The 21,091-nt window shown below is 36.9% G+C and overlaps 2 protein-coding genes and 2 long non-coding RNA genes across 11 annotated transcripts; 1 reads left to right on the plus strand and 3 right to left on the minus strand.

Moving 5' to 3' along the window:
• Nucleotides 9,580–12,751, minus strand: LOC107611860. Of its 7 annotated transcripts, XR_001613486.2 has the most exons (7): nucleotides 12,669–12,751; nucleotides 11,956–12,051; nucleotides 11,590–11,811; nucleotides 11,272–11,500; nucleotides 10,850–10,900; nucleotides 10,577–10,702; nucleotides 9,583–9,945 (listed from the first exon to the last, which is right to left on the minus strand). It is a non-coding gene; the product is annotated as an uncharacterized LOC107611860 (long non-coding RNA). The 7 variants fall into 7 exon arrangements; XR_002351897.1 differs by lacking the exon at nucleotides 10,850–10,900 and having other exon boundaries at nucleotides 9,580–9,945; XR_002351894.1 differs by having other exon boundaries at nucleotides 9,580–9,945; nucleotides 10,577–10,900.
• LOC110265688 lies at nucleotides 15,436–16,803 on the plus strand. Its single transcript, XR_002351899.1, has 3 exons — nucleotides 15,436–15,948; nucleotides 16,101–16,530; nucleotides 16,667–16,803. It is a non-coding gene; the product is annotated as an uncharacterized LOC110265688 (long non-coding RNA).
• On the minus strand, nucleotides 17,453–19,752 carry LOC107613706 (tetraspanin-19). The gene is made up of 6 exons (XM_021108840.1): nucleotides 19,616–19,752; nucleotides 18,722–18,821; nucleotides 18,419–18,499; nucleotides 18,238–18,342; nucleotides 17,965–18,136; nucleotides 17,453–17,881 (listed from the first exon to the last, which is right to left on the minus strand). The coding sequence occupies exons 2-5, from the start codon at nucleotides 18,758–18,760 to the stop codon at nucleotides 18,020–18,022; spliced, it is 342 nt and encodes a 113-aa protein (XP_020964499.1). The 5' UTR covers nucleotides 18,761–18,821; nucleotides 19,616–19,752; the 3' UTR covers nucleotides 17,453–17,881; nucleotides 17,965–18,019.
• LOC110265686 lies at nucleotides 19,334–20,196 on the minus strand. 2 transcript variants are annotated; one of them, XM_021108842.1, is made up of 3 exons: nucleotides 20,063–20,196; nucleotides 19,748–19,953; nucleotides 19,334–19,647 (listed from the first exon to the last, which is right to left on the minus strand). In XM_021108842.1, exons 1-3 carry the CDS (start codon nucleotides 20,151–20,153, stop codon nucleotides 19,630–19,632), a joined length of 315 nt encoding a protein of 104 aa, XP_020964501.1. In that variant the 5' UTR covers nucleotides 20,154–20,196; the 3' UTR covers nucleotides 19,334–19,629. The 2 variants fall into 2 exon arrangements, with proteins under 2 accessions (XP_020964501.1, XP_020964500.1); XM_021108841.1 differs by having other exon boundaries at nucleotides 19,334–19,953.

Below are 21,091 nucleotides of genomic sequence, written 5' to 3' on the forward strand. Positions count from 1 at the left end.
GATGAATACCACTTTCCACCACAACCTCCCATGGAAGAATACTCATGTCCTTCAATCCAAGAGTTATATGATCCTACTCATGATATCCAAGAAGAACAAGAGTCAAGGGATCGTTTCAAGGAGACATTGGATCAATTTCAAGCAACCATGGAGTGTTTTGTACAACAAGTGGAAAGAATGGGGAATATTGAACTGCCACAACCCTACCAAGAAGAACCACCTCCCGACTATAATACCTTTCCCTCAAACAATGAACCCTCTCTTCCACCATCACCCCCCGATGAAGCCTTCATGCTAGAATTGAGAGATCTTGAATCTCATCTCTTAAGGCGACACGAGGAGGATAAAAAGAAATTTGAGGAGTTAAGAGCAAAAACGGCTATCATGGTAGAAGCCATTAGCAACATAGTCTCATCCCGCCTAAGCCTATGTGATCAAGGCACTTCTATTGTGGAATGTGGAGGAGCAACCAAGGAGCTTAGCGAGGGAGTGAACTTGAAGCTCAAGGTGAAGAAGAGGAGTTAAAGCAAGACATGCAACGAGAGGAGGAGGTAGGGATTATTGAACAAGAGGAAGAAGTGGTTGAAGACTTAGGAGATTCGGAACCTCCTTGGGAACATAGAGTTGAAGAAAACCCCTCCAAGATGATTGAAATTGATGCTAGGGAGGAAAGTGCACACCTTCCAAGGCATATTCCATATGAAGTCTTGGATGGGATAGACCAAGCATTGAGTTTCCTTGGTGATGGAGATCAAGCACCAAGTCTTAGTGGTGAAGAATCCTTTGAACATGAAGAACTTTCCCCCATTGGATTTGATAGCAATATGGAGGTAAATCTCTCTCGTCCTCCCATTTGTGATTTGAGTAAGGGAAAAGGTTTAGATAAAATTGTTGAACAAAGGATTGAAATTAAGAGATCTTGTGAAGAGGTGGAAGTTCTTAGAAAAAGGAGGATGGGAATTGAATATGTTTTGTCAAGACCTTTGGAATCACCTTTGCCTAGGTTACCATCTACACCTTCATTTGAGTGGTTGAAACTCATTTCTATCAGCTTTATTATCCCACTTGAATATGGTTTGCTTGAAACGGATGGCCAACTTAGGATGCTTTGTGGGATGAAGCGTAAAAGAAAGATGTTTCGTGGTTGGCGTTGCAAATCACGGCTCATTATGGTTGATACATCAAACATGAGATATAAAGGTTGGAGTAGTGCTCACCTAGATGGGTCTAGGAGGATAGTTTGGTGCCTTCATGAGAATTCATCTCTCTTGCCACCCGGAGGAAATCACCATGATCAACTCAAGGACGGGTGTGAAAACAAAGTGTGGGATCCCGGATCGCACAAGGAAAACCAACTTTGGGAGCCTATGGTTTGTGAAGAACTCCATCAAAGCTTGGAGTTATTAACTTTGAATGATGAAGCACAATGGAAGTCCAAGCATTGGTGGATGTTCAAGGATGGATTCAAGCACAAGCCACCTTAATGAAGAGCTCCCCATAAGTCCAACTTAAGGACAATAAACAAAAGTGCTAGGTGGGAGACAATCCACCATGGTAACATCTTTCCCTTTTCCTCCTTGTAAATATTGGTAATTTAGATTTAATTTCATGTTTTGAATTGATTTGTTAAGTTTGTTTGGGAGTCTAGTAGGTTAAATAAGGTTTATTGATGTTTTGGTAGTCGTTTGGAGGTTTGGAATGCTTGGTTTGGTGCAAAAACATAGAAAACAATTTTTGAAAAACAGAGCACCAACCCGTGCGTGCGCGCACCTGGCGCGTACGCGCGCCTCAAGCATTTTCGACCATCCACGCGGATGCGCCATGTACGCGTACGCGTGGATTGAGTTTTCCCACCCCTCCATACATTTTTCCGAGAGTTGTGCCTGGAGTGTGCCAACTTTGTGCCCAAAGGTACGCGCACGCGCAGCTTGCGCGGACGCGCCACTCTCGAAATAACCCACCGTCGCGCATGCGTGCCGCACGCGTCGCGTCGCTTCCATTTCATCCATCCACGCTTACGCGCACATGACGCGCACGCGTGGATTGCCCTGTTTCACTCACCTTCTTTTCTTCTCATCTTTCCATTTCTTTCCTTTCTCTCTCTTCTCCTCTTTTCTTTCCACCCTTCAAACATCATCCAACACTACCAAACATCATGTAACACCATTTATTTTAGTTAGTTAGTTAGTTTAATTTTTGTTTTCCATTATAAGTGTTGGATTACTAATCTTGTTTACCATTTACTGCTGCTTATTACTAATGAGATGTTAGTTTAACATCATCGTTGTTATCATCATTGTTGGATTCCTTTGTTGAGGTTGTAATTTATTACTTGGTTTTGAATTTTTATGTTGAACATTTGTGAGCACCAAGTGAATGTTACATTGCCTTTAAGCTTCTTAACTCTTTTGAATTGCATGTTTTGGCCACCATGCATTCATCATCCATCGTTAGGCAATTATATATTATCATTGCATTTTTTTAGGTGATGCTTGTTTATAATTCACCCTTATTCACATCACTTATTTCATGCATTGAGATTGTAAAATTGTGAAATTGGATCGAAAGCTTACCTAGTGACGTATTTTTGAGCTTTTTAAGCTTTGTGGACCATGCTTGCTATGTGATTGATTTTCACTTCTATCTTCTTTTTCCTAAGCTCCATAGCATCCATGTGTTTCACCTCTATGTCACTTAGGTGTTACAACAACTTCAATATGTGTCATTGTTTGATGTGTGAGCTCTCTATACCAATTTGTTCATAAAATTTACTTACATATCAATTAATGTCCATGCATTATCCAATTTCACAATTGCTTGATTTTTGCTTGAATGCTTTTATGCTTCTTCACTACTCGTTTGGTTGCCCTTACCCTACAAGTCTTTTGAAGTATCTCAAGCACACTAGAATGAGTGAAGTGTATGCTTTCTTTTGTGTAAATGTGACATAGCTTTTTTATACTAGTGTGTGTGTGTGTTCTAAACCGCACGCAATTTTAGAACCCACACACCTATTTTTCATCAATGTCACACCAATTCACCCACTCCATTCTAGTGATTTACCTCATTCCAACAATTCACGCTTCCTTGCTTTTGTATTTTCTCATCTTACGGTGTTTATTTTATTTTTCATGATCGATGCACCATAAGCAAAAATAGAAGTGGGAGAAGAACATGCAGCACCGGTTGACCTACCAACTGAAGGTAGCAACTAGGGAAGTCGCCGAACCCCTGTTCATCTTTGGATGCACCGAGGACGGTATAAACTTTTAAGTGTGGGGAGGTCGTCCGACCGCTCGGCATTTCTGGGTGACAAGTTTCTAATCCCAACACTTTTGCATTTCATTTTAGGAATCTTAGTCGCATTTTCTTATTTTGCATATGTATATATTAAGCTTAGTCAAAATCATGATACTTTTCAAGGATTTTATCTATAGGGCACCCCACCCCAATCGATTGATTGAAAAAAAAAATTTTTTAGAACTTGCTTGAATTATATACTTTGTGAATCATGTCTTGAGCTAAGAACACAAGCATGTGAGATTTGAGCCTTAATTGTGTGGTTACATCATATAGAACCACTTATTTTCATTCTTGTGTGCATTATTCTCTTCCTATGATTGTAATCTTTGATTTGTTTAATTCTATATGTCCAATATTTTGTGTATACATGCATTTATATGATTGAGGCCATTATTCAAATAGCTCACTTACCCAAATAAGCCTACCTTTTATCTTCTATTGATAACCAATTTGAGCCTATGCTTAACCCATTTGTTCTTAATTGTAGCACATTACAAGCCTAAGTGAAAAACAATAAATGTCCCTTGTTTGGATCTTTGACTAGCTTAGGCTAGTGAGAGTGTTTATCATTTGATTTTGGGAGAATTGGGAACATTGGGTAGAGATAAAAGTGTATTTTTGTATTTGTGTTGAGAATCTTGGGAATTGGGAACATACTCATGTATTAATCATGTGTAAACCATATGCATTGATGTTCTTGTATATATTTTAGTTTGAAAAGAAAAATAAAAATGAGAAAAAAAATATATATATATATAAAGAAAAAAAGAAAATATATAGAAAAGAAAGAAGAAAGAAAAAGAAAAGCAATAAAAAGGGAACAAAAATGTCCCAAAGTCAAGGTTCAATAAAAGTCAATGCATGTGTGTGGTAATCAAAAGAGAATGCATGAGTGTGTGTGAAAAGTGAAGAATGGGTAGTTAGGTTTGTTTAGAATTGTATAGGTTGTCATAGGATAGGTGGGAAGTTTAAGTTAATCAAAGATTCAAATTTCAAGCCCACTTGACCATATGCATCCTACCTTGACCCTAACCCCATTACAACCTATGGAAAAGCCCTCATGATATTTGTATGCATGCATGAAATAATTGTTGATTGTTAGATGAAAAATAAATCTTGCAAAGCATGATTAGAGGAGAATTGAGTGAATCAACCCCATACACTTGAGTGACTAGAGCGAATACACATCCGGTGAGGGTTCGATTGCTCAATTACATGTTTCCACTCATGATCATCTCTTTTCTTGCAAGTTTGTAAAATCTTTTTAATAATTCAATTCAATTATGGGTTGAGTGATTGCTATTGCCTTAGCCCTTGTGTTTGTATATGTATTCTTGGAAATTGATTTATTTTGACTAAGTGGGTGCATTCATGTAGTTAGATTGCATATAGATAGGTTGCATGTAGTTAGTTTGCATTGAATAAATGTTGATGTCCCTTTGCTTCTTTCTTGATTTTAGCATGAGGACATGCTTAGTTTAAGTGTGGGGAGATTTGATAAACCCCGATTTCGTGATTTATCTTGTGCTTATTTTGGGGGATTTTATCACCTTTTCTCACATTTATTCAATAAAAATAGCATGGTTTTGTAATTCTCCCTTGAATTGTGCCTAAATGCGAAAACATGCTTTTTAGGCCCTAAAATTGGTAATTTTAATTCACTTTAATTCCATTCGATGCCTTGATGTATTTGTTAAGTGATTTCAGGTTCATAGGGCAAGTATCGGATGAAAAAAAAAAGTGAGGAGAAAAGCATGCAAAGTGGGAGAACTCATGAAGAAATGAAGGAACCGTAAAGCTATCAAGCCTGACCTCTTCGCACTCAATCGACCATAACTTGAGCTACAGAGGTCCAAATGAGGCGGTTTCAGTTGCGTTAGAAAGCTAACATCCGGGGCTTCAAAATGATATAAAATTTGCCATATGTTACTTCGCGCTAAGGGGCGCACGCGCACTTTGCGCGCGCGCACCGATTCTGCCATGGCCCACTAAAGTGAATTCGCTCCCAGCGAATTCTGAAGTACTTTGGGCCCAACCCAACTCATTTCTGATGCTATTTCAGCCAAGGATTGAAGGAGAGTCAACACACTTAGTCATAGTATAGTTTTATTATGCTTTAGCTTAGTTTCTAGAGAGAGAAGCTCTCACTTCTCTCTAGAATTAGGATTAGGATTAGGTTTAGTTCTTAGATCTAAGTTTTAATTCTTATTTTCTTCTACTTTGTTTGTAGATCTACTTTTGCTCATCCTAATTTCTTTTAGTGTAATTTGAAGTAATTCATTTAGATCTTGTTTCCGTTGATTGTTGTTATTGATTTCTTACATTCAATTGTTGTTAGCTTTTACTCTTGTCACAAATTTACTATGGCTTGCTTTTATGCCTTCCAAGTATAGTAGGATCTCTTTTAATTCTTGCATTTTGTGATGTTTAATTTTCTTGCACTCTAGGTGTTTGTTAAAATGCTTCCTCTAGTTTTTGAGTAGTTTTCTTTGCTCTTGGCCTAGGCTAAGGAAATTGAGTGACCTTGAGTCATTGGGTCTCATTGAATTGGTGATTTGAGAACCCTGTGTGATCAATTTGAAGCTCATTGACGCTAACCCACTACTAAGCTAATTAGTAGATAGGTTAGGACTTATGGGTGGATGTGATCAAGCCTATTTGACGTACTTCAAGCCTAGGAGTAGATCTTACGTACTTAAGGCTTTGGAAGTAGACTTAATGGGTTGGCCTCTCATAATTATCAATATTTGGTATGTAGACAAGGATGGTGATCTCAATTACCTATGTCTAGCCAAGAGTTCTTACTATTTCTTTTATTAGTTTTTGTTGTTTTACTTTCTTGTCATTTATGTTTTCTTGTCAAATATCAAATCAACCCCCCCTTTTTGCATTTTCATAGCCAATAATTAAACACTTCATTGCAACTCTTCGTGAGAGGACCCGGAGTCCAAATACTCCGATAAATTTTCATTTGGGGTTTGTTAATTGTGACAAAACCAAAATTTTTGATGTGGGAATTTTTTGTTGGTTTGGAACTATGCTTACAACGAAGTTATTCCTTCTATAAGAAGAAATTCTAGACCATCACTCGCGCATTCTCCAACTCCTCCGTCAGGCGCACCACCTCCCGATAAGATGTCACATAACTGTCCTTATGCCTCAATGCCGTGTCCTCGGCCAACCGCACAGAAGCTGCCAGAGCAAGGGAACTCGCCTTTTTGTTCTCCAGATCCTTCTCCAACCTGGCTACCTTTACCTCAAGCTCTTCCTTCAGGCCTTTCATTCGGTCGAACTCCTGTTTAGCCTCCTCCATTAACTCCTTGGTAGCATGGAGAGGAAGATTCCAAGTAGTTCGGTACAGGGCAGCCCCCATATATGCCATTTTAACACTATTTCGGGTCATAAAATCCAGATGGCGAAGGATTGACACATCATCCATGGGGAGGGTACCGTAGGAACCGATTTATTGATCTACGAATTCGATTGCATTAAAATCAGGGGCGTCAAGGTTAAAGGCCTCAATTGTTTTCTGTTTCTTGTTGGGAGGAGCACCAGAAGCAATGGCAGAAGTCTGTGGAGGATCAGTCAGGTGAACTCGAGGAGTGGGGATCACCTTCCTCGGCCCAGGAAAACTTGGCACGGGCGGCTTCATAAGAACTTGAGAAGATCCCTCTCCGGCCGCCTTGGCCGAGATGTTTTGAGCAGCAGCAGCCTTCTTCGCCTTCTTGTAGGCCTTCATGGAATCATTATTTTTCGACATCTCTGAAAATACATAACCAACCATAAATGACGAGTTACAACATAGGAAAAGCTCAGAAATAAGTATAAAAACAAGTCATATAGTACCCAAAGCAGTTCGAACCAAAGATGGATCACTCAAGAATCTTTTTGTATCCATATGGGGTGGTTCCCCCCACAAATCTTCAAGAACAACTACAAAAGCCCGTTCAACCTCACTAAGCATCTCCCATGTATAACGTGGCATTCTCACATTCTTTTGCCATTCTAGAGGAAAAGCAGGCTCGTCATTCTCATCAAGAAAAAAAGGGGCGGACCCCCTCAACAGCACGGACTCGGAAAAAATAATTCTTAAAATCTTTAAAGGACTCATCATACATGGCAAAAACTTTATGCCCTTGGGCCGATCTGAAAGAAACCCAGGAAGCTTTCTTTTTGGAAGAACCTCCGGGCTTCGCCGAGACAAAAAGATAGAGGAAAAGAGTTTCAGAAGGTGTTACGCCTAACACTTGGCAAAGCAGTTGAAATATTTTGATAAAACCCCAGGAATTCAGATGAAGCTGGGATGGAGCAATATTATATGACCACAACAAGTCGGTCTCGAAAGTAGTAAAAGGAAAAGTAACGTCCAACTGGCTGAAGAAATATTCATAGACGTAGAAGAAGGGACATTCCCCCTCGACGAAAGTAGGAAAACAAGCCCTCTCATCAGAGTCAGGAGTTACAAGCTCATAATCCCTCTCCTGAGTACTGCTACCACAAATTCTATGATGTTTCCTCAGCTCTACACAAAATTCAGCATCCACGACAGAGACACACATTAAGACAAAGGAGTCCAGCCAATCGGACATCCCCTCGGGAACTTTGGAAGACACCTCTACAATGTTATTGCGAGAAGACATGACGCCGACTAATCCTACAAATAAGAAAAGAAGATTGGATTACTAAAAATATCTCGGACAAGGGGCAAAATAACTCGACTAAAATGACACAGGCGAACAAGCAGAAAAGGAAAACCCCAAAACTCAAACCAAAGTCCTGGGGCATCCTTTGGAGGCAGAAACAAAGCAAAGTTTCAAGAAATTCCTACAGCCTACATCCCAGCATTCATCAAAAAAGAAAAGAAAGGTTTCAAATGAAACAAAGAAAGTAAAAATACAAAAGTCATCCAAGCCACTATCTTTCTACAGTATATCAGCAAAAAGCATCACCAACAATCAGACAGGCCAAGCGGAAATCGTCAAAGACACAAACCTTTTTTCAGAATCAAACAAAATCATCATTCCAAAACCATCATCAGAAGCACAAACAGAAATGACGGCAACATGAAAAAAACCCTAAAAAGCATCGAGCAGCAGGGAAGGCGAAAAAACTCACACAAACGGTGAAGAAATTCCAGAACACACAACGATCAGGCACAGCAAAAGGCAGAAAGATCCAAACTTTCTCCAAGCAAAATCAAAAATTTCTCAAAACAGACACAAAAAGTGACGTAGAAAGAGAAAGGAAGAAGAACCAAACCTGGGAAAATGGGAGAAAGCCGCAAAGGAAAGCAGAAAAGCAAAAGCGACAGGCGAAAGAGCCACCCTTCGAACTCTAAGCAAGAAACAGAAAGCGAGAGAGTAAAGGGAGAAGTTACGAAGAAGAGCGGAGAAGAGAAACCATTTTTGATTGTGAAATTCAAAATAAAAAGCTAAGGGAAAACGGGGCAATTAATACCAATTAATGAAGGTATTAAACCCTCGCACGTTCCCAAGAACAAGGCACTGGTATAAAAGCGTGCACTTTTAGAGGAAAACGTTCTACATTCAAAAGATTCTACAAAAGGAAGAAATCGACAAAATGCTTGAACTCGGTTTCACTAAAGAAGGACTGAAGTCAAAGGACTCAACCTCAAAAAAGAAGACCGAGCTCAAGCAGGGGCACTGTTCATACCCTGGGTCGAGCTATCCGACCCGGGATGATTGGCGACAAAGCGACCGACCTCTTCAGGTCAGACTATCCAACCTCTTCTTCTAAAGAGCTCGGCCAATCGACAAGAAAGCCCAATAAAGGGCCCAAATAGAGGAACACGACCCAAATCCACAGGCATTCCGAGCCTACAGAGATAAGGGCGGTTCCCTTGAAGATAAGCTGACCTCACCCAAAGATAAGATAAGATAACTAACTTATCTTATCTAAAAAGGTCACTCCACACCATTATAAATACACTGGAGCACCCAGGTATAACTCATACTCTGATTCTACAATAGAACCTGCTTAATACCCGTGCTAACTTAAGTATCGGAGTCTCTTGCAGGTACCCCCCACCCTCCGGTGACCAAGGATCAGAAGTGAAGCCAGCCCAACAAGTCGGACACAACAGCTCCGGCCGCCACCAGCCAGCCGGACACGTCATCTCCGACCAGCACAGAAGATCTCATCCGAGATCGGCCTACAGTTTCAGGTAACCCTCGAAACACTATCCTTTTTTCTAAAATTTCAAATTTTTACCAACAATTATTATTATTGTACATAATATAAATATACTAAAATTAATTACTATAAAATAAAATATTTTATTAAATTCAAAATATTTATACAAAAATTTCTCTTAAAAATTAATAAAACATAATACAAATTTAAATAACACAAATACTACAAGAAAAAAAAGGATTTAAGAGTAAATCTACATTATATACACAAATTGCTGAGGCATGTAGGAATTGAAAGTCTTAGCCACAATTTCTTCAGCCTTCTGAAGGGCTCTTTTCATTCCCTTTGCAGGGTTTGTCAGAACCAACTCAGCCCCGAAAGCCAACAGAGTGATTCTTCTTTCGAGACTCATTGAAGCAGGCATTGTAATTTTGACCTTGTAACCCTTGGCTACGGCCATGAAAGCTAATCCGATGCCAGTATTTCTACCTGTTGGTTCAATCAGAACACTCTTCAGCAAAATATGACAAGAATCACATGCAGATAAGAAACAAATCAGATCATACATCTAAATAACTAATACTATCTTCCATCAATCCACATCCTAGCTAGTTCTGCATCTCAGTTTTAACAGAAAGTAATAAACAGTAACACCATTCAATCAAAGCTAAAATCACTTCCAAGCCTGAACAAATATCTTTATGTTATGAAAGCTTTTCACAAAACATGTATTTGAATTTGGGCTTACGTATATAGTTTGTTCCGTCATGATAACTGTATACGTCTATACGTCAGAATTAAAGTGATGGCAGTGGAAAAAAGAAAGTAATAAAATAATGCTCAGGAAAACTTTAGCAATCCCTTTTCGCTGCCTGACCCTTATTCATTGCATTCCCTGTAGCCAGATAAACCTATACAAGTTAGCTATAAGAACTTGCTTTTTACAACCTAAAATTGTTGAAAAATGAGTGTATATTATTATAAAAACTATGCAGATTAAAATATATGTGTAAATAAAGGACTACTTAACGTTTGAAAACTTTAATTTATACATATAAAAAATTTAAAGAATCCTAGAAAATATATAAAGCATACAACTAATAATATATGCCTTCATTACCATTATTATTGGACCAAGTGAAGCTTGAGGGACGATATCAGCTTGTGAGAAAGCTGGAATTTGAAGAAAGGGATGTCACATCCTTAACTCCTACGACAAATGGTAAGAGATTAGACCATCTCTTCTCTGCGGAGAAAAAAGAGGTTTTAATGACCTTGTTTCAACATGTCAATACGCATGTTTCAAAGCAGTAAAATGAAAAGCACTTGTTTTTCTTTTAATAGCAAGTGCTCAAATTCCAGAATAAATTGAATAAAAAGAGAACAAATTTACAAATACGAATTCCATCCCCAATCTTTCCCAGCCGATGATGAGTACCCTACTCTGTTCAGGAGTTAACAATTAATCAATCATGCACTTCTACTCCAATAAAAAAATGAAAGGCAAATAGATGCTTATTATGTAAACAGTGTATAGATTATTAGATCCCCCCATATCCCCCAAAAACAACTCCTTAGTTCGTCTTGATCATTTTCATATTGATCCAAATGACATGGCAAAGTAGGCAAATATGTTGTCTCCTCTCTTTTTTTCTTCACCCCTTTGTACACAGACAAGGCAGCCTATCCTTATCCAGCAAAAATTAACTTCCCCCATATGGGTTTCTTTTTGAAACCAAAAACCTAATGCTTGAAATTTAAAAGATAAATACTGAGAGAAAAGGTCAACTATAATAAGACAAGAGGGGAAGGTACCTATGGAACCAAGGGCAATGCCAATGATGAGCAAGGCAACAGTGAAATAAGGGACTCTGGTGCATGCTATAATAAACTATTTTAATGATTAAATTTTCAATTTAAGGATAAAAAAGAAAAAGAGGAAAAGGAATATCCTCCAATAATTAAATGAAGCAACAATATCAAGATTTGACAATAGTAGAGTAGATTCAATGAGCTCCACAGCACGTGATTTTGTAGTCTCAATCTGGTAATATACCACAGCATATCAATAGCAAATCAATTAAGAGGGAAACAAATTGTTATGATTAAAAAAATTATGAACTTAAAACATACCAATTACCAAAGAAGAAGTTTGTCTCCTCCAAGAAAGGCTCTTGGTTTCCATATCCATTGCAAAATCATTTACACTATTGACAATACCATTCACTGCAGCTAAGTCCTGCTTGGCATATCGGTAATCTTGTGTCACAAGTCAGTGCGTCGTACAAATTCCTCTGTGAGACGTTGTTGCCTCTGAAGAATCACATTAGTTCCAGGCGTATCAACAATTGTCATCTGTTTTCAAAAAGAATGTAAAAGAATTACTCAGAGCATATACAATTGCATAGAATATATTATGTAAGTCTATAATATAAAAATTGTGATATTCGTACAGGACAAGGAAGAAACAAAACAGAATCAAGAAATTAACCGACTTACTTCTTTCTCATTAGTAGTTGGAACAACTCCCTCTTTCAGGTATCTTTCCCCAAGAAGTGCATTAATCACCGTTGATTTACCGGAGTTGAATTCACCCTGAAATATATGAGAGAAAAGGTACAATACCATGGCAAATAACTAATAGCATTCTGTAGGATTTGATTTCTATGTCTATCTGAAAAATCCATATAAAAGCTAGAAGAAACACGTCACTCAGCTAACCAAAAGCATTTTGCATTGTTCTATTTATAGTCAAAGCTCCAAATCAAATGAAGCAAAGCAAACGTGTTTGAAGTCTGCATTACTATTTTATTTCAAGTTTTGTTCATTTTAACTTCAATTACATAATAAACTAGTTAGCTATAGTAATAATAAACTTTCCTATTCAATTCAATCCTATATGCTACCTTTATATCTCTTACCTATTATTAGGATAAGAAACAATGATTTGCTTTTAAGAATTAAAATAAAAGTACAAAAGAATTATTACACACAACAGCAGAGGATTAATTGAACATATAAATTAGGAATATATGTAACACCTTATTCTTTCTCGTAATAAGCTTTTACATTTTCATGACTCAAACTATATTGCAAGACAAATATTATGTTTACAAGCAAATGAATAAGAATTTCATGATTACACAAACCCTACAATTGAAACTTGACATACACTAAGATAGAGACTCAAAGGAATAAGCATAAAGGTTTACCTTGATTTCCTTAGATGGATGAAGCATTTCGTCGAACATGTCGGATGCATAAAGACACAAATGCAAAAGTTCAACCAAACGATCTTGTGCGTCTACGCGTAAGACCGGCGACAGTGTGGTGTTACAGCAACAGCGTTGTTCGCGAAGAGGCGGTTTCTCTCGATCTCAGAGGTTTGGGCATCGCTACAAGATCTAAACATCAGCTATGTCTTCTCTTCTGAACCTTTGTTTCTGAAAATTCAAAACTAGGTAAACACTAATTTCTGAACTTGCAGTTATAAAATTACGAAAGAATTAAGCTAGGTTGGAAGAGAAAAGGATTCAGATTTCAATCGAAATTAGCACAAGCTTGTTTGAGAAAAGGATTCAGATCACGATTCAGACTGAGATGAAAAGTGGGAAGAAATTCGAGCGATGAAGATGGAATGAACGGTGCGTGGTTCTCAGAGTCCAGAGAAAATGAGGCACTGGGAGATTAGTTTGAGTGAGGGAAAGCAGTGAGGTGCTAAGAGCTGGGAGATGTTTCAGAGTTTCAGGTTCAGCTGTTTTTGTTATTTTAAAATTTTAGTATATTTTTAGTGGCAATAGTTTAAATGCCATTATAAGTTATAATATTAATAGTAAATATATTATTGTCGGTAAAAAAATTGTTTTTAAAAAAAAAGAAATTGTGGTAATAATACTATTGCCACTAAAAGTTTATCGCTAAAAATCATTTTTTTTTATAGTGTTATGATATGAAGAGAGGAAAGGAAATCAATATTAAATCTAATTATTATAATTGTTGTGTCACATACATGCCATAACATCATATGTATATATATAAAAAGTGTTAGTAACAATTAGTTGCTTTCTATGAAACATCAATAACAAACTATATAACTAACATACTAATAGAATAAGTTAACTGGCTTTACTAACTTATATCACTATTCAACTTATATACTTGAATGATTTAAACTTAGAATAAATTACTATTTGTATCCATAAAAATTTAACACGCTGACAAATATACCCATAAAAAAACGAAAATAATTTTGTACCCACAAAAAATAGATTTTTACAGAAAAATCTATCCAAACCCTAAAAAATTATTTAAAATTTCTAAACTGCCCTCTATTCCTCCACATCATCCCCCACAAGGCCACAACAGGCTCAACCTTGAATCCGTTGACTTGTCGATTCGACCCACCGTTTTTCCTTCTCGACATTTCTGCCTCTTCTTCAACAGCCTCTTTCTCCTCTCACGGTCAACATCAACAACCCCATCTTTATTAAGGTTTTTTGAATCTTCCAAATTTCTCAAATTTTTCATCATTTCTCACTTCTCATTGGCGCTACTCACGAAGGGCGTAACTTTCCTCCGATCCCATCTCTATAGGCGGTGGAAGCACTGGTTCGTCTGAGATGAAAACACTATCGTCGTGGTAGCCGTTGTCGTTACCATTTTCTACTACATGCACCGGTTCGAAGGGAGACTGGGAGTAGCTTGGATCCAGATCGTTGAACTCGAAGATGTCCAGTGAAGCAGACGGAGAAGTGTGGTCAACGACGGGGACATTGCCGCCGGAAAAGCTGGAGTAGCCACCGTATCTGGGGAAGTTGTCTTCGTCGGCGTGGTTTTGGTGGTGATCGGAGTCGACGCTGAAGGTATCAAAAGCAGACATGGTTCTGTCTCTATGCTGTTTTTGTTCTCTCTCTCTTCTGTACAAAGATGGGTGTTTCGTTTGCTTAGCTTAATTGAATAATTGTTTTCAGAGAAAGAGAGAGATGCTATTAAAAATTAGAACGTTTATTTGACAAATAAATATTACCAACAGCGTTCATATTTGCGTTTTTCAATCACGGGTCCTTTTCTCCTTCACTTTGATTTTTGTGTTACTGATTTGTGGGGTGCCTATTTTTTTTAAAGTTTGAATTTTTTTTTCATAATTGATGAAGAGGATAATGAGTCTGGGGAGGAGATAGATGAAGACGAGGGGGACGATAATGATGTTGTTGAGGTGCATGAGATTGAAGACAACGATGATGAAGATGGGATTGAGTAAAATGGCGGCAGAAGTGGTGGTGGTGATGATGTTGATGGTTATGGTGGTAGCAAGAGATGAGAGCGGTGCTAGGGACGTAGGGTTTGGAATTGGGGAAGAGAAGATGGAAAATAAAATTAGAAATTAAAATTAGATTATATTTAAAGGGCAAATTGGGAATTTTAAATAATTTTTTAAGGTTTGGATATATTTGTCTGTAAAAATCTATCTTTTATGGGTACAAAGTTACTTTCGTTTTTTTGTGGGTACATTTATCAGCGTTTGTTTGCTACGGTACGATGATAAATTCATACGTACCGATACGTTTAAAATATAGACAAATAACAATAAGACATGTGGAATTTATTTTCCACATCAGCATTTAGTTTTTTCTTTTTTAAATATATAGTATATCACCACTTTTACTAAAACACCCTTTTAATTAAATAAAAATAAAAAACATTTATTTATTTAATTTTATAAAAAAAACTTAAACATCATTCCTTTATTTGATTAGACAAAAAATACCCTTTTAAATTAATCAAATTTTAGAATTCAATTAATCCTAATTTTATAGTTTCTAATAATTAAAACAACAAAACAAAAACATATTAAAAAAACAAAAAATCAAAATTGTTCTTCATCTATCTTAAACATATTAAAAAAAAACAAAAAACCAAAATTGTTCTTCATCTAGGTTCAGAAACCCTCTCATTCATGCCTCTTGAAGGTTTCATGTTTTTTCATCTTCTTCTCTCCTCTTCCTATCCTCTCTCTCTGTCTCTCTCCGCTCCTCGATTTCTCTCATCTGTCTCTGCGTCGCACGCAAGACGCCATCGTTTTGCTGGGATAACCTAGTCAATTACCCAACCCAGCAACCTTAGCTCCACACAACGGCTAAACGCGAACCCATCTCTCCCATCACCCTCGAGCTCCTCCTTCCTCTCTCCGTCATCGATCTCACTCCCTCACCTCCGTCCATCTCCCACCGCCGTCGCCGAAACGAGCTTCGAAGCCACCGTCATTATCGTGCAGCTTTGTTCCACCATCATGCAGCTACTGTTTCAGCTTTGAAAGCACCATCACGCAGCTCGATTCCATCGTCGCCGGGCTCGCCTCCTTTTTCCGTCGAGCAGCTCTGTTCCATCATCGCCGACGCTATCTCTGTTCCACCTGTCATTCCTTCGATCGTGCCCTTGTCCCCCTCTTGCTCAGGATCTGCTCTGCTCTGTTCTAGGGCTTCTAGCTTTTAGGTAATTCTTTTATAAAATAATTGTTGTTAGTTAATTTGTGAACTTGTTATGGGTTGAATAATTGTTGAATAAGTGTTAATTAATCTGTCAATCTTACTGTTTTTAGTGTGAATTACTCCATTGTTAATGATTCTGATAATTCATCGAAGAAGGCTGTGTTTGATGAGGATGAGGAAGATAAATACAAGGAAAGGAATCCGAGAAATAGTTTGAAGAGAAAAGAGAGTAGTGGTGGAGGAAACTCAACCTTGGAAGAATTGATAAGGGAAGAGGAGAAGAAAAAGGAGAAAATCAACAGGAGGCTATTGATTGCGTGAGGAAATCATTGTTAAGGTTATGAGCAAGGCCTTGGCAGAGAAGGGGTATGGAGTATTTCTTTAACAATGGAGTAATATGGAGAGATATGGAGAGATAAAAGACGTATTTTTGGATGGTACGCCTTGCTGGCAACCTGGCATGTGACCTGGAGGTCACAGGAGTTGCGGAATTAGCCTTTTGAACAAACAAGGTGGGGCTGGCATCTGGGTCAAAAGTTTCCCTGTACCCTGTGCATGATGGCTAACGGGGACTTCATATCTCCAGGTTGCATTTATTGTACCCCACTCCCACGGTAGCCCGGTTATCAAAATTTTAGCTGTTGTCTTGTGCCTCTGGAATTGTGCTCTTTATGTATTCTCTCAGTTAAACGATGCTTAAAGAATTGTGTATCCTTTTGCAGGCGAACAATCTCTCAGTCATGCCCATTTTGCCGAGACAGTCTGAAGAGGGTAAACTCTGGCGATCTCTGGGTTTTCACCGACAGGAGAGACATAGTAGATATGGCAACAGTAACAAGGGAGAATCTTAGAAGGCTTTATATGTACATAGACAAGTTGCCTTTGGTTGTTCCGGACTCCTTTTTTGAGGCCTATGACTCTCACATAAGGTAACGATAAGTGTGACTGCAACAGACAGATTTTAATGTATGATGTTGTCTTCGGGTGGATACTAATTCCCTTCCAGTTGGAGTTCTAGCAACGTAAAAGCCCAAGCTCAACCCGGATTCTGCAAAATCTAGTTTATATATATATATATATATATATTATAAATATCTATATCTATATATCTATAGAGAGTTGCAGTGGTTTGCTTCCCACTTCTACCAGAAATATCCAGTCCTGTGTTGTTTTGGGTTGGTGGTGAAGTTGATATGTTGGTAAATTGTATGTAGCTTAGCTCATTTGTATATCCTGTACAGATCCAAATCCAATTACTTATTAACAAGAGATTTGCACATTCTGTTCCTTTTCATTTTAATTCTGTATGTACCATTTCAGTAACACTTGTTTTTTTATCTTCGACTGAATGTATGTATCTTGACACAATGTCAGGTGGTTTTTCTGTATTGCATTACATTTTATTTGATGTGGATTTATGGTTTTCTTTTTTTCAGTAAAAGAAAAAACACTAGCTAGTTCATCATTTTGCATCTCTTACTAGGGTAAAGAGAAAGCAGAGAGAGAAGTGAGCAATGTAAATTGTGCTTTGTTACAACTTTTAACCATTCAATTCTCTCTTAATTCCAACTATAAGAGCAATTTTTTTTTTTGAAATTACATTACATTTGTGGTTCCAGGTAAGGTATCCCCTCTAACTTCATCGGCTAAAATTAGCCTTACAGAAACAGGATAGATATCTAAGAATTGGACTCCATTGTTGCAAGTCCCTCCTTTGCCAAGACGTCTGTTACCCGGTTTGTATATTAATAAAAGGTACACTTATAACTTTTAACTCGCATAAACAGCATGAAATGCTATAAAATCCCATAGCTCTGCTCCACAGCCTCGTCAAGTTTCTGAGTTTGCTTCAACATTATTATATAGTTATACTAATATCTCTATATCTCCACTTCACACTCTTGGAAAAGTTGCAACTGTATTCTTTATGTATTTGCCTACCAGAGTTTTAAAACGAAAATCATGATCAGGGAAAGAAAAGAAAAATAGTTCCTATCTAAATAATGTTAATAATGGGTACCTTCATCCCAGCATGTGTTGTTATTTAGAGAGTCATCAGGAACAAAAAGTGGTGGCTAAGCATTATGGTTAAGGAGGGAAAGCCTTGACCGAGTATAGTAATCATAATCACTGTCATAGTTAGGATCAGGACCATGAGCTTTTAGAACCAATGCAATTATGGTTGATAATCCCTGCAAGTGAAGACTTAGAACTTAAAACCTTCTAAAGTGCACAAGTGAAATGTCTCTGTACAAGTTAGATGAGCATAATGTTCGAAAAGTTTGTGATACACCTGTGCTGAGATGATCACTAGCATTATCCATTTGCAAACATCAAAATTTGACTCCACAAAATCCTTGAAGTCGCTGAATTTTCCAGTTGGGTCCTCCGGCAAGTCCTGAAAAGTGCATTAGCAGTTGAAAAAAATGGAAAAGAAAAAGAAATATCATTGCCATGATGAGTATTGAGAGTACCTTCTCCCAATCAGAATTGAGGAGAATGTCTGCTGTTACTGCACCCTCCAGCAGAAGAATTATGATCATGCTCACCATATACTAGCTTTGAATTAAGGCCATTAATCTCAAAATTATGGAAAGTGCAGCAAGCCAAATGTTCCACTTAGTTGACCAATAAAAAGTCTTTTTTCTTTAATATTTTCTTTGATAACTTAATTACAAGAATAATAATCACAAAATTGAGAAGTATTATGTGTGATTCGATTTGTTAACTGTTCCATTCTATCGTATACACTTTACATAAGCAATGAAAAAGGATACACATGAAAGACAATAACCATTCATGCTATCTGCTGCCATATGTCATAGACATGTTACCACACACATGAAAACACCAGTGCAAATTAAAGTATAAGCAAACCTGCAACAAAAAGTGAAGCATAGGAGCATAAACCACTACTACAAATCAAAAGCTCTAATTTAGTTAATATATAACATGGTTCTAATCATTAGTACTAATGCCATTATTAATTTATTACTAATGAATAATGATATTGATAACAGAAGGAAGATTTATTTTGAGAATAAAATAAATACATAAAAGGAAGTATAATTGATTACCATGTCTCAGATACAAATTCAAAAGTAGGTGGTACATCTTCTCTTTCTTCTAGCCAAATTTTGATTATCCATAAACCATAAATGATCATTGACATGCCTACCATTCCCATGATAGAATTAAAAAATTTAAAGAATGACCTTAGGGTTCTTGCAATTGAGATCATGTTAGAGAGAGTATAAACAAAAAATCAATGCAGGTATTACTTGCACAATATGATTTAACTGCAAGGTTGCATATAAGCTATCAATATAGGAAATCTGAACAGAATCATTAACAATGGAGTAATTCACAGTAAAAATAGTAAGATTCACAAACTAAGGTTTAAAGTTGTAAAACATATTGTTACATTATCAAAAATACATTAGAAATTAAACATATTGTAATGACTGAATATCATCTATGATTTCATAGATCAATTGAAGATGAATACAAAAGCTAAGTCATAAGGGAGCCTATCTATCTATATACTCACATTAACAGAATTGGTTAACAGATTTTGGACTCTATGGGATACTCCATATAATAATAGAGTATAAGTTAATAACCATGACAAAGTAATATAATTTCTTCAAGGCTAAATCAAACAAGCATACCAGTGACGTTGCTTTCAGTAATTCTCACAAACCTACAAGCAAAAATGTGCAGATTCTTCAAAAAACCTTGGCAGCAAGTAACAACAAAATGCATCATAATAAACAAGGCAATATCAAACTCTCAACATATACCTCCGAAGCTACGCGGCCGCCGAATTTCTCGATGTAGACAACAAACTTCTGCTCCATGTCCAACCACAGCTCCAATAGTATCTCATCATCTTCGTCGGAAATACAAATCGCCCTCGTAGCACGCGGAACATTGAAATCGAATCCAAGGAATTCAGGATAATATATCAAATCAGGTACACACAACAGCTTAGTCCAAGACTGCAATTCTATAATCCTTCAGGATCCAAACATCAGTGAAATGGCTATAGCTTGAGAGAACACATAAACTGTTCTTGAAGACCTCTAATGTCAATTCAAACTCATCACTATTGTTACCTCCGAAATCAGAAAGTGAAATTCGTCGATACGACTCCAATGCCAAATCGAGAGAAACAATGAACCGATTCTTATCCAACCAATTAAGCATGCTGCTCACAAATCTTCCAGGACAACACGCAGTGCTGCTGAGAGGAAAGTGTTGAATCCTTCTCCACGAATCAGATCCCAAAGTATGAATCCTAGAGTCGAACCCCGAGGTAACGACGGAGAAGCGTTGATCTTCCAACGACGGCAAGTTTCTGAACTTTTCGATGGACGGATTTCAGAGAAGGAGATTTCTGAAAAAGGTTAAGAGAGAGAGAGAGGATGGAAAGAGGAGAGAGGAAAATGAAGAATACTGAAACTTTCAGAGGCATGACTGAGAGGGAAGTTAGATGAAAAATAATTTTGATTTTTTATTTTTTTAATATTTTTAACATAGATGAAGAATAATTTTGAATTTTTGTTTTTTTAATATGTTTTTATTTTGTTATTTTAATTATTTGAAACTATAAAATTAGAATTAATTGAATTCAAAAATTTGATTAATTTAAAAGAGTAATATAAAAAATAAATTTCACATGGCTTATTATTACTCGTCCGTATTTTAAATATATCGATACGTATGAATTTATCATGGTACCGTAACAATCACCTTAAATTTCATGAGTACAAATGATAATTTATTTTTTAAACTTATTATCAATCTCAATAAAATTTTTTAATCATCTCTTTCGCAGTCATCAAGTCAAACATGAAATTACATTTATAAGATGGAAAAACTTAAGTCTTTTTTATATATATTAATAAAGATTGATTATTCATAAAAGAAATGATCTAACAGACTAGAAATTTGAAATCTTCCATTGGAGATAAGCATATTCTTAACAACTAACACATTTAGTACTCAAAAAGAGTACATAAAAAAATTTTAAATTAAATTATAGATCGAATTAAATTGATTTAAATTAAAAAAAGCCTATAATTAATGAAATAAATAAAAAAGGGAACAAATCGCTTATTTTAAAGAACGAAATAAAATGCTTA

The sequence above is a fragment of the Arachis ipaensis genome, chromosome B08, assembly GCF_000816755.2.
Source record: "Arachis ipaensis cultivar K30076 chromosome B08, Araip1.1, whole genome shotgun sequence".
Lineage (NCBI taxonomy): Eukaryota > Viridiplantae > Streptophyta > Magnoliopsida > Fabales > Fabaceae > Arachis > Arachis ipaensis.